The sequence below is a fragment of the Spinacia oleracea genome, chromosome 3 (genome assembly GCF_020520425.1).
Source record: "Spinacia oleracea cultivar Varoflay chromosome 3, BTI_SOV_V1, whole genome shotgun sequence".
NCBI classification, from domain to species: domain Eukaryota; kingdom Viridiplantae; phylum Streptophyta; class Magnoliopsida; order Caryophyllales; family Amaranthaceae; genus Spinacia; species Spinacia oleracea.
In genome coordinates, this window is record NC_079489.1 from 125,725,580 (window position 1) to 125,738,406 (window position 12,827).

At 37.1% G+C, this 12,827-nt stretch overlaps 1 protein-coding gene across 2 annotated transcripts; it reads right to left on the reverse strand.

Moving 5' to 3' along the window:
- Positions 1–533: 533 nt before the first annotated feature.
- Positions 534–12,554, reverse strand: LOC110793244 (dynamin-related protein 3A). Of its 2 annotated transcripts, none has more exons than XM_021998098.2 (20): positions 11,991–12,554; positions 10,369–10,651; positions 10,092–10,120; positions 9,899–10,000; positions 9,720–9,788; positions 9,527–9,586; positions 9,344–9,457; positions 7,322–7,370; positions 7,007–7,116; positions 6,758–6,850; positions 6,298–6,390; positions 6,056–6,193; positions 4,404–4,517; positions 4,182–4,301; positions 3,968–4,010; positions 2,924–3,063; positions 2,558–2,704; positions 2,364–2,416; positions 2,127–2,226; positions 534–1,031 (listed from the first exon to the last, which is right to left on the reverse strand). In XM_021998098.2, exons 1-20 carry the CDS (start codon positions 12,360–12,362, stop codon positions 921–923), a joined length of 2,340 nt encoding a protein of 779 aa, XP_021853790.1. In that variant the 5' UTR covers positions 12,363–12,554; the 3' UTR covers positions 534–920. The 2 variants fall into 2 exon arrangements, with proteins under 2 accessions (XP_021853790.1, XP_021853791.1); XM_021998099.2 differs by having other exon boundaries at positions 4,431–4,517; positions 11,991–12,546.
- Positions 12,555–12,827: the final 273 nt, after the last annotated feature.

Consider the following 12,827-nt stretch of genomic DNA (forward strand, 5'->3'; position numbering starts at 1 on the left):
GGTTACCCTTGCACGGATTGAGGGAGTGTAATAGAGGATACTAAGGGTATACTCGTAATTGTACTATTGTCCCAGGCACCCGTATTAGGGTAAGCCGTATCATTATATTCACAAGTTTAACACTAAGGTCGCAGGTGTGTGATTCAACTGTGGTGAATGACTTGTGGCAACAACTGTTTATTAATATAATGTACGAAATAATTGGGGGTTCGGCCGTTTGGGTAGGAGGTTATCTTAAAAATTAAAAAAGACAAATAGAATCCTTCTTCTGGTAAGTGTGTGCGCTTGTATCTTTTGGTTAGCCTGTACTCAAGGTCAAGTCGCAAAACTTCCCCCACATTGACTGACTTCTCTAGTTGGACGTTAAAGTCAACTTCAATATGCCACCCTTAGAGCAATGGCCAAGCTGAATAGCTTAGACTGAAGTGTTGTAGCTTTGATATAGGAAACCTATTTTAATTGAATCAAAGGCTGTGTGGACTCTGCATGAGATTATAACAAATGCAACGTACCAAGAATGGACACGAAAAAGAAGAAAGAAAAAAATCAACAGGCAACATAGTTGTACTTGCCATAACATATTTAAGAACAAAATGATTGAAGATATAGAAAACAGAATGATCATTTATAAAAATTACAACTTTATATCTCCACTTTCATTTATGAATTGTGAACCAAAAAAATCAATATGTACCGAGACCTATGATTCGACCGAGGCCAGTGTGTTCTTGCTCATCAAGGCTTCCTCTTAAAAGCAACCTTGCATTCACAACTTTTTGAGCTCAAAAAAACGAACGACTTCTTGTTCATGTCAATTAATGAATTGCTCAGACTCCACCGCATATAAGAGCATTCGGAACTGACCTAGGCAGTCGTAAGAAATACCATCTATCCAGATCATTGGAACAAACATCAACTTGTCAAAAAAAATTCGTGGTATAAGAGGATGTAAGCGGTAACCCAATTGAATCGGTACCCAAGCTGTATCCTCTTTCAATCGTCTCAGCTTCAAGAGGCAATTCGTCCAGTGTCTACAAAAGAAGCAAGCAACCAACATCATACATACAAAATTGGGTAAGTCCGCCTTTGAGACATCAATCTCAAGAATATTGATATAGATTTTTTTTATTAATCAAATAACGCTTGTTCAGTGTACAGAAATCTGTTAACAATCTAGTTATGAGGGTAACTTTTACTAGTTATTAGTGAATAGGGTAAAATCTCTCAGATAATTTATGATAAAGTTAGCTTTGCACATATAAGTGGCAAATCTAACAGCACTTCAGCTAATGCACCTACATAGCCAACATACCCATCAAGTAAATGGAAATGTGCAATTTTGCATATATGAAACCAGGGGCGGACCCAGGAATTATAAAATGGGGGTCCAAAATTAAATACAACTTCATTGCAAAAAAATAATTAAAAGTCAACTATAAAAGTCAAAATTAAAAGTCAACTATAAATTTGAAAACTCAAAATAATAAATTCGTTCATAACATACAATAAAACTAATGAAAATATTAAAACCCATTATTTGTGAATTGTGAGAGATTTTGGGAAAGTTGAAAAGCCAAACAGTGAAACATCCGTTGGTAATTGGTAAAACAAGTTGGATTTTATTTATTTAATAATTAATGAGTTTTGGAAGTATTCAATTTGGGAACTAGGAAAAAGCCAAATTTATTACTCCCTTTTATTGTTTCACGTGAAAGTTGGAAATCTTGTTCCAACTTTTCCTCTCTCATATTATTGCTGATTTATTTGGGGGACCACAAATACAATTTTTTTAAAAAAAAAAAAAATTACAAATACTCTTTAATTTTTTTTTTTAAATAATGGGGGTCCCTATGGACCCTACCGGGTAACCATAGGTCCGCCCCTGTATGAAACTAAGGCCTTGTTTTGTTCAACTTATTTGACTTGTTTAGGCAACATAAGTCCAGATATGTTTAGACAAAATAAGTTACGCTACAGTGAAAATAAGTTTAGATAGTATAATTTCAGACAAGTTAGTCGAATAGAACAGAGCCTAAAGACATGTGTTCTGTGAAAGTGAAACAGCCCTACAACATTAAAAGGTGAATTGTATATCACAAAAATAGAATGCTGCTGATAGAACTCACCTGAAAAGCCAGTTGAAGGACTCGGAGAGTCTCTCGGGCATGTTTTCTTTTAGCCGACACTTCTCCAGGTTCTTGCAGCATCTCTTCAAATAGCTTTTCCCTGCAACAACCAAAAAGTATACTATAACTTTGGCAAGTTAACAGGAGGATGGCCAGCATTGGTCTGAGAAGGCTTGCAAAAGAGGTGCGCATTGGTGTTTAAGAAGTAAAGCATAAGCAGCTGAACAGTTTATATACCTGTAAAGTTTCTGAATTAAAACATTGTGCAGCTCGCGTTTTGTGTGGTTGACCTGATATGGATACACAGATAATGGCCCAAATGAGAGTAAGATATGAGATTATAACAGTACAAGTGGAGTACCAGCTACGACTTTCTTTCACATTTGATAAATGTTACTAGCATAATTGGAGGTGTTGTTCAATACACTAACCAAAAAGTGCATGATAGCCTTGGGCACTGAATCCTCGATAATTTTCCTCACAATGTCAAAGTAAGATGATAATAGCAATTTAGTAGCAGCTATCTCTGTAGCTTCTTGCTCTGAAAGGGTCTCTGAAGATCTCAAAATGGAAGGTGGCTGACATAAAGTAGAACAAAGATTTAAGACAAAATTTCATGCTCTTTAGAACTGTAGTCAATGTAAAGCACATCTAAGATGCACCATCTCACATTTTCCCCTTACATGTGAAGAGAAAATGTGAGAGGGACGACCAATGGGCATAAAATACCCTTGGGTACACGGTACACCTAAGAATTTTTAGTCAATGTAAGAGATGCAACCGCCATGAAGACACACCTCTCGCAAATGAATGGTAGAAAGGGCATGATCAATGTTGTAAGACGGTTCCCTTTGCGAATTACTTTTAGGAGCCTCATGAGCAGAAGAGTGGCTCTCAGTCCCACTGAAGATGGATGGAATACCCCAGATGGAGCTACCTGTGATGAGTGATGACACAAATTAGAATTAAATGAAGGATTAACTATAAGACGCACTCACGTAAAACATTGGTGTATGAGTTTTAATCTCATATTCTCATAGGCTGAAGCTATAGGTTTGACATAATTAATCCCCAAACTCTTGACAGGTAATTGCTAACTCGTCATTATGTCAGATTCTATGGACCTGAACATTCATCTAGCACAGAACTAAGAATCAAACCCTTTTCTTTTACCTCTCACTTTCTGTCACAATAACACTTCTAGAATAGAAGGATTTGAACTGCATTTCTACGCAAGGAAATTTTGGGATTGGACTCTATCATAATGCTCTTGAAGCCTCGCAAAGTTGAAAATCTTAAGCATATCAAACTGCATCTAACCCGAGAGAAAATTTTCCCAAAGGTTCTAAAAAGCAAAATAGTGGCTCTCTATCAGGTAGAACTTTCGGTTAAAACCTATCTCTCCAGGGGTATATAGAACTGGTTGAATTATATCGATTACTATGGAAGTACAATTTTCTATACAGGAAACATTAGCATCATTTAACAACATAGTGGTCAGTTTAAGATATACTCTTCTGACAACTTTATTAACTAACACCACTGCATCTATAACACACTCCAAAAGGATCCACCAAAGTAATTTGTAATAATGATTGCAAATTTCAATTCATAATTAACTACGCAGGTCGCCCAGACGCCCACCCTAGCACATACTGGTGAGATCTTGTGTTATAGGAAAATCACATATAACCAGCTTAAACTTGGACTATCACACCATAATTTATCTCGAAAAACTAATCACATAAATGATCCAACAGTGTTCTTAATCAAGAAGCTGGATTCTAACATTGCAACAAGGAAAAAATTCAAGCACACTACGAATCACAGAGAGAGATTACCAGCAGGTCGATTTCTTGCTGCTTCTGCATTTGCTCGAACTCCCTACTCGTTCAAACAGATTAAAAAAAGGTTAAAAGTGTTCCATACTTGGAACTAAGAATGATTGTTCCATACACCCATTAAGGAAACATGAAGTTCTTCCCCATGCTTTGCAAAGACGAACAGAAGAACTTTTAACATTGAGAAGTTATAAACCAGGAAGAACATAATTACCTGATCCGATACCACTCCGTTAGCTGGTGACTTAATAAATCCATTTGCTGGTGACCTTGTAACTGGTCTAGATCTTGAACTCCTCTCAGAAACAATTGCCATGTCAGATTCACCACCATCCTGATCCAGAATGCCAACCATCACAATGATGAAAAATATGCATCAAAGTGATCAAACAGTTACAGGGTTAAATGGCTTCTAAATTAAAAGGGAAATCAATACCCTAGGTCTAGACACTGGTACAATTACCATTGATGACCTAATTTTCTGCTGAGCCGTTTCTAATGCTTTGCTTCCACCAATAAAGTTTGGGTGTGAAGTGTTTATGTAATCCATCTGCAGAACATACATGTTTGAATGTGAGCATTTTTAGTCAAGCATCAAAACTCGAAAGGCGAAATTTTTTTGAATAATACATTAAAAGTCGGCAGTGAAATCATGAGGGTTGACATCAATAAATGAAATCAAGTACTTATCTCACAAAATAATATGGGGAAGAATGGAGTCAGGGAAAGCACATACAGTGCCTGATCAGTGAATCAACGTATCAGCTATGTCTTCAAGTTTCAAAAGTGTTGACATTATGCATCCCTAAGGACCAGTGAGGAGAGAGAACAAGGTACATAGGCTCACTAATACCCTACACAAAGAAGACATCTTTCCTACACCTAAAGTAGAAGAAAGCCTCGCCTGAAATATCAGTCATCAAACAAAGTTCCTCAAACTCCCACATTTGTAGATGCAAGCAGATGGATTGTTTATGTAACCTCACGTAACAGTATGAACTTCTGAGCACTGTTTCTTAACAGTTTTCTAAATCAACTAAACTGACCGCTATTCCCCGTGTCTCATTTTAATCGCAACAGTTTTACTCGTCCACAACTTTAAAAGTGTTAATTGACTTTTATTTTATTGATTGTAATTGATAATGGGGTTTTTATTTTGTTATTATAGTTGTTCGGATGAAAGACATTTACTTTTTGGGTGAAAGGAAATTGGGGGGGGGGGGGGGGAGGTTGGATTTTTACACATTTTGACGAGTCCAACATTAGGAAACAGATACGTTAAAAAGTAGTTGATCCTTTCCATATTTAGAAGTGTTGCAATTCAAACGGGGTGAAGGAAAGAGAAATTGTTGCAACTAATATGAGATCAAGAGAGTACAGGCTATTTTCATCTCTAACGGTTCAAAGAAACGTGTTATAACAGTAACTCTAGTAGGTTAGCATTATACATTTAGCCAGATAAAAACAACAAAAAAATAACTGTACTCAATATCTTTTTACATTATTTTTTTCCTGAAATTTGCGGATCCTTTGATGGACTTTACCATAAACAAATGACAGAACTTGGAATAAAAAAAGTAGAAAACAGGAGATATTCCTTCGATGGTTCGACTTCAATAGCCGTTACAAACACATGTACTTAACCAAAAGTCCAGAAATGGCTCCTTCTCAGTAGCTTAGATTGTAAGATATAAAAACAAAATATGAAGTGAGATTTCCATAATTCCTCAGGTAACATTAATTTATTGTTAAGTTCTAAGCAAAGAAACGTTAGTATAGTACTCGCTCATAATACGAGCAAAATGTTGTTCTTCAGTCTTCACCCGTAGGTTGACTGAGACCAACATAAATCAGATTGCCTGACCTGACGGATTCTTCTGACAAGTCTGATTCTACAAGCTGTCTTAAATACGAAGGTATGCGTTGGAGATTTAAACTTATTAAAAGACAAAGTTTGACAGATGATGACAAACAATAGAACCTTCCCTTTTCACTTCAATTTCGACAAGTCACAAAAATACTTCGCAAAAATGCAATCAAGATTAACAATATTACCCCCCCCCCTGCCCTCCCAATCTGTTAACGTACCTCCATTTCAATGAGGTGTCTTATAATGCTCTCCGCAGGATTAAGGTTTTCCCGCAAGAATCTTCCTACAACTTCGTCGACCCGCTTTCTGAGGACAGGGTAACGTTGCAGTTCGTTAACCATAGACGAGTGGCTCATCTAATATTTTCCACGAGAACAAAGTTTGCTAGAGTTAGACTGCAAGAAAAAGCATCAACAGGTAGAGACAATTGTCTTCTAGACAACAAAGAAGATCTCCATACCTTGACTAACTCATTGTATATAAACTGTGCACATTGTATGCTAGGATCTGATAATCGAGCTATCTGCCTTCGGACAAGAACTTCAAAAGGAACCTGTAATTTCACAATACTAAACAATCAAGAGCAGAACAGCTGTATTGGAAACCATAAGCAGCGCATTCAAAAAGGAGGATTCGGTGCAATATTTCCAACATCCGTTAACTAGGGTACATCTCAAATCACTTTCACAAAACCTAACCTAAGGGGCGAGGGTGGGAGAGAGAGAAGAAGTGCCTTCTGATTTCAACCAAAAACTAATGGTTATGAGTATCTATTTGTATGTTTAAAACTGGCAAAGAGCTGTGATGATAAAAACAAACAGTGTGCTCAAGTTTCAAGGTAAAACATTAGACATGGGAGGACTGGAAGCTAAAAATAAAGGCAGTGACTAATCCATTGGAAGGGAAAAGGAGGAGATTACCTCTGCAGCAAATACAGCCGATCTTGGACCCCTTGCGTTCTGAATCGCAGTTCGGATATCTTCATCTAACAATCCATCACATGGATCAACATCCTAAATTGGCATTTAGTAACATTAGACATTAGTAGGGAAAAGAGTGATCTGCTGTGAAAATATCATTGCAGAAGGACCTAGCTATACTTGGAGAACAGATTTCAATGTCCCAAAAACTTTATAGAAACAGTACACAAAAATGGAAAGGGTGCATACCTCCAGACTCCTTACAAAGATAGATTGGAAAATAAAATGAATTCGTGCACCACCAGACAGCTCAGAGGTTGAAATCTCTTCATTTTTTCCCTCCACCAAAGAATTAAATGCTGTAAAAAACAAACCAACGGTATGAGTATGTTAAGGGTGACAAACACAATTCAACGACACAGAAATTCAAATTAAGCAGTCACTACCCAACTCCAGAGAGTAGGAGGGGGGGGGGGGGTAGCAATGATGCTGTGAACAACATTTATCCAAGCACTCAAATTTCAACTAGTTGGATTCCCATGATAAAGAATTGTCAATCCGAACCTTCAGAATATTTGGACAGGATGTTTAGCAGAAGAGTACCCTGGCCAGCCTACAGTACATGACAACATAAAAACAATTATGAGAAGAAACAGGAATTACAGATTTACAGCATGATCCATGACAAGAATTTAAAGAATGTGTTTCCTAAATTGTAATCATCACATTTATTCTGCTAAACTATCGCTAATGACAATCAGAAAAATATACAATATAAGGTAGATTATCTAATCCCTATCTAACCTTGCTTTTCGGGAGAAAAATAGAGGATGGAAATGAACTGAATAAAAAATCCGTCGTAGCATTAAAGAAGATTTGGTTTTGCTGTTTTAGTTCTTCATAAATTCATTATAAGTTTTTGTCTGTCTCAATAATAGTTGTTAGTGTCTAATTTCAAAATATCAAGAGTCTAAATTTTGAAGGGAACAGTCCCTTTACAAATGCAGGATAAGGCTAGGGAATTTTAGAGGAAAGGCCATATACATCTAAACCCAGCACCCCAAAGTTGTGGGGGACTGGGAGCCATGTCAAAGGAATTAGGCCAATATGACAAGGTATGATTCTCTTGTATTGAAGGTACAAAGAAGAAGATGGATATACACAACGAAGGGCACAGAACAAACTATTCAATATGGAAATTCATAGATATGTATATTTTATGTTCATTATGAAGACATGATTCTATGTTTTGGCTGAATGAAAAAGGTGGAGTCTTTTCTGTTAAGGATTAAAAAGTTCTGTGGCATGCAAAAAGGTGGACATGTTTCTTGCTTGGCCATTGGCGATGAGGAAAATCCTACAGAAGCTTTTTGAAAAGAGAATTTCAGCTTCACTAGCAGATACAGCCTTCCTCAAAAATAATTTTATGACCACTTATCTGCCCTTGTTGTTTAAGCAGGTAATGTCAAAGATGAGTCAAAAGCACAGTAGAGAAAGTTCAAGGATAAATAGTTTGTTGAAATGCCAGGGTCAGTTCCTATAGCAATTTGGTGGCATATGTGAAAAGAAGGAAAATGAGGCATTTTAGAAGGCTTCGTGTTGCCATTCAGATTTTAAATTCTATCGTAAGAGGTTTTTGTAGTTGGAGTCACGTGCTTCACTACAAGCATCAAGTCCTCGAACTTTTGATAAAATTGCAATGATTATTTAACATAGGGTTATCCTTTGATTTCATCTTAGGCTCTCCAAGGAGGAAGCAAGAAATCCATCCCGACGGGGGCCGAATTTGATTTTATCATCCATAAATTTCAATCGTCTGTGCCGTAATGAGGAACTCTAAATCTCAAGTGGCTTGTGTCTATAGGCTCGTATTGGTACCCATTAGTTTGGTAATGGTACCGACACTAGTATGTTATTGGTATACCAATACATTGCTAAGAAGTACCAATACAAATCATTTGCGGTTTTGGTACTAACATATGTTGTGTTGGTAATAAAAATGGTTATATTTTGGGTCACTTGTGTCCATATGGACACAAGCCACTTGAGGTTTAGCATTCCTCATGCCGTACTACGTATTAATTATTTTGTAAAATATCATAATATATGTATAACAATTAGGAAAACTTGTGGATTTAGTGTTAGAAGTAAAAAAAAAAGTAAATAAGAAATGATGAGGCAAACAAATTAAAAAGTTCACTTTTAAAAAGACATGACAAAATACATACTACACAGTAGATTACATAAACTGTTAAGAAAATAGAAAGAAAAGGGTGTTCGTGGGAAAGAATAAAAGAAAAAACATAAAAATTTTGAACCTAGTCAGGTTCATATCGCTGGCCCCTGCGTGTATAGGCAGGTTGTCAACCACTGCAACAAACGTAAATGCATTGATCATAGTTACTAATTACTAGTATTATCTATATACTGGTATAAAAATTTCGGAATTTTGACAGGGGCCTGGCCCCCAATGTAGCTTCGTCCCTGAGGCTCTCTATTTTTGTCCACTACCTTGGTCTCCTTTTAACGTAACTCTTTGTCCTACTTGCCAAAAAGAAAGAAACCACTGAAATTCGGAGAACTTACCCTTGTATCAGGAGTCTCTCCATAGCTAGCATATTCCTTCGTCACAGTGACCAACTGTGAGCTTATCGCTGACTTTAATGCCGGGAGACATTCTCTGATGTGTTGGACCAAAATCTATACACATAAGATGGTCAGCAAAATATATACCAGAGAGAAAAAAAGAACACATATCAAGGTTCGAACCTGGTTCAATTTCTTTGCCAATTGTGGAACACCACAACGATCAGCTAGATTAATATATCCCTGTAACAACATGATAAGCGCTGATACTTAGATCCAGACAACCACACAATTTTGGAAAGAACAAATGGAGATTGGAACCCAACAAGCTCCAGAACTATTGAACGAAATGAACTGAAAGAAACTCTAATCATACAGGATGGGAGCGGAAAAATCTCTCTTCAGCTGCTAGGGCGTCCTTTATGCTGCGATTGTGCATGATGTCCTGCTCATCAAACAAAGAATGTGACCTAAACTTCTAAAAGACACCAAAGTAGACCACAAAACATATTGTCAATGTGAAATACAGGTTAATTTCAGATTAAGAAACTTTACCTCTTGGCTGCGGTTAACCACTCCTACATAACCAAGCTGGAGAGGAATAACTTTCCCAAGCAACAAATTACGGGCATCAGTACCCCTATCCATGATATCCAACTGAAAACCAAGGGTAGGGAATGTCAAATACTTCCACAATGTAAAAAAAAAAAAAAAACATAATATAAGAATGTTATATCAAGAGTTATACCTTTGTAATAACACCGATAGTCCGCTTTCCTGGGAACAAGAAGAAAATGAAATAGCTAAGACAAATGTAGAAAAAAGGAAAAATGGGATGAGGAAACACTACTCTTTCAAATCCCCTCGTGGTCAATTGTTTGAATGAATTAAGTCATAAATCATATAAGTGAAGAGGGATTATAATACATCTATTACGTATCATTTATCAGGCAAGTATTTCCTTTGACAATATAAAAGACCATAAAAAGGAACATGGAAAGGAGACACAAGCAAAGCAAACTCACCGTCAGGGTCAGCATTCCCTGCTATCTGAAGAGCATCAGAATTGGCTAAATCTGAGTTTGCTGGGGTAACAGCTAATATTAGGCAGCTGGGATGACGTATGTATTTCATTATCATTGTGCGAATTCGTGCCTCGATATCAGAAGGCTGGTCACCAACTGGCACTCTTGTTATTCCGGGTAAATCTATCAAAGTGATGTCAAGAACATTGGGAGAGTAAATTTTTAACCGGATTGTCTTCTCTGAGATGCCCCTATTGGCTCCTGCTTCCCTTTCAGTTTCAGCCTTGAAGTGATGGAGGCAAAAGAGAAACCCACGGCATTAGTCCACACTCCACAACCAGGGATAAATATCCAGCCATGGGAAGAAATTGGCAGGAAATGACAAGGCAAGTATAAGTAGTTGCATTCTTTATTATCAAGTTCATAAATACTTCTTAAATCAAAGATCAAAGATCAAACCCTTATCAAAGATCAAACAGTAAAACACCCTAAGAACAGCATGCCAAATTCACCTAATGTTAAACGTTAATTAAGGAAAATGACATCCGGCAAACACACTGCATCGCACCCTTAAAAGAAATTTCTCAAAAAGTTGCCCCTTTGCACCACTTGGCTACCAACTGAATTTCTTACCAAACGTAAACACATGAAGTTCAGTATTGACTCTGTCAACGGATTTAGAAGATGTGATCATCTAGATTGATATAGATCAAGAGACGGGGATGGTGATGATATTATAAACAAGGCATGGGAAGATGATGGAGCCAATTTCCATTAGTTAATTCTGAGAAAGAAGGTAAAAGAGTCATCCATGAAAAACCAAGAAACAACAGGAATAGCTTTAAACTCCACTGCCAAGCTATGGAACAAGCCCAGGAACAGCAATGGTTGATTTAGTTAAGATTTTTTCTCGAAAATGGATATTCTTCCAAATTCCCCATATTTAATCCTCCTCTTATTGTATTGGGGGGGGGGGGGGGGGGGGCGATTTGATGCAGCGCTAGTAAGGTAATAGTCCACATTTGCTCACTGCTCCAATGTTCTTATGTTGCTTAACCAATTATTCTCACGGTTGTTCCCGTAGCTATTTCAGTATCGTTGCCTGGAAAAATGGTATATATAGTACAATGAGGTAGTGAAATCATAACTTTGACAGCTTACTGTTTTTCCGGAAGCAACCTACTGCCCTCCACAGCCCTCTATACATCTAAAGTTGGTTTCTGTTACACTAACATTGATGATTATTAGAGCAGTAGATACTAGATAATCTCCATATTCCAGCCAATGTAAAGCTTCTCTTGCAGGAGGATTTTAATCCTCATACGTGAAAGCAAGTAGATACGGTTTTGTGAAGAATCAAATCATGCTCGTTCAAATTATCTCATATAGGCGATGCGGAGTAATATGGTTCAATATTTTCTTCAATACACTAGTATCTCTATAAGGAAGCAACAATTCGTCTAAGTTCCAAACCACAGATACTAATTTGCCAAAACTAGCAAAGAAATTCATTAATGATTACTCTTATACAGTGTCCTACCAATACACATTTGAGAAATACAAATAGCATTCACCACCTAAAAAAAAATATCACGACGAAATAAACAAAATACGAAAAATACCTGAATTTCATTGCGGATTTCGGAAAAATTATAGAACTTATTGCCAGGCAAATGCAAGAACTCCCCATATTCCACACCACCATCATCGTCACCGTTATTAACCTTAGTTTGAATGAGCTGCAACATAAGAGGTCTCCGCGTAACTACATCAGGACCTCTGGGAAGAAAATCACGGCCAACAAGAGCTTCAATGACGCTCGATTTGCCGCTACTTTGGCTTCCGACAACCGCAACTTGCGGCAAATTGATTGGAATCGAGATACCTGACTGCGAGCATATATCTTGCAGCTTATTGACAACTGGTATGAGTGTTTGCCCTAGCGACGAAGCTTTTTGTGGCTGCGATTGCTGTTGTTCGTCTTCTTCCGCCATTGTTGTACTGAATTTTGAAATAATTGAGCTGAAATTGAAAGGTTGAAAACCCTAGAAATGTACAGAGATTTGAGTCAGAGGAGAGAGAAAGGGGGGAAATTGTTGGTGATTGATTTCGTGCTCTCCAAACAAAAAATGGGGTGTTTGATTCGCGGGTAAACCGTAAAAGGGTTGGGCTCAGTACCAGTTTGTTTTTTCAGTTAAACAGGTTTGTTCTTAATTGCTTTTACCACAAGAAAATAACTTTGGCTCACTTTTGCGTGGAACGAAAAGAGACCCTATTTAAAAAATAAATAAACAAAGTAATAAAAAAAACTAGTTTTGAAGTTCATGCATCGCATGGGTTTGTTTTATTTTTTATAATAATTTTTTGCTTTGGGTTGAGCTCTTTAATATCTCGGATTGTAAAAATTCAATATATGCATTTAAAAATATACGAAGTAGATACACGAGTTTCATGTTAGA

Coding starts and splice junctions, on each gene's coding strand:
- LOC110793244 (XM_021998098.2), bottom strand. CDS start 12,362: ATGGCGGAAGAAGACGAACAACAGCAATCGCAGCCACAAAAAGCTTCG. Junction 9,458..9,526: donor TGGCAAAGAAATTGAACCAG/GTTCGAACCTTG, acceptor TTATGTGTATAG/ATTTTGGTCCAACACATCAG. Junction 6,851..7,006: donor TCTTTGTAAGGAGTCTGGAG/GTATGCACCCTT, acceptor ATGCCAATTTAG/GATGTTGATCCATGTGATGG.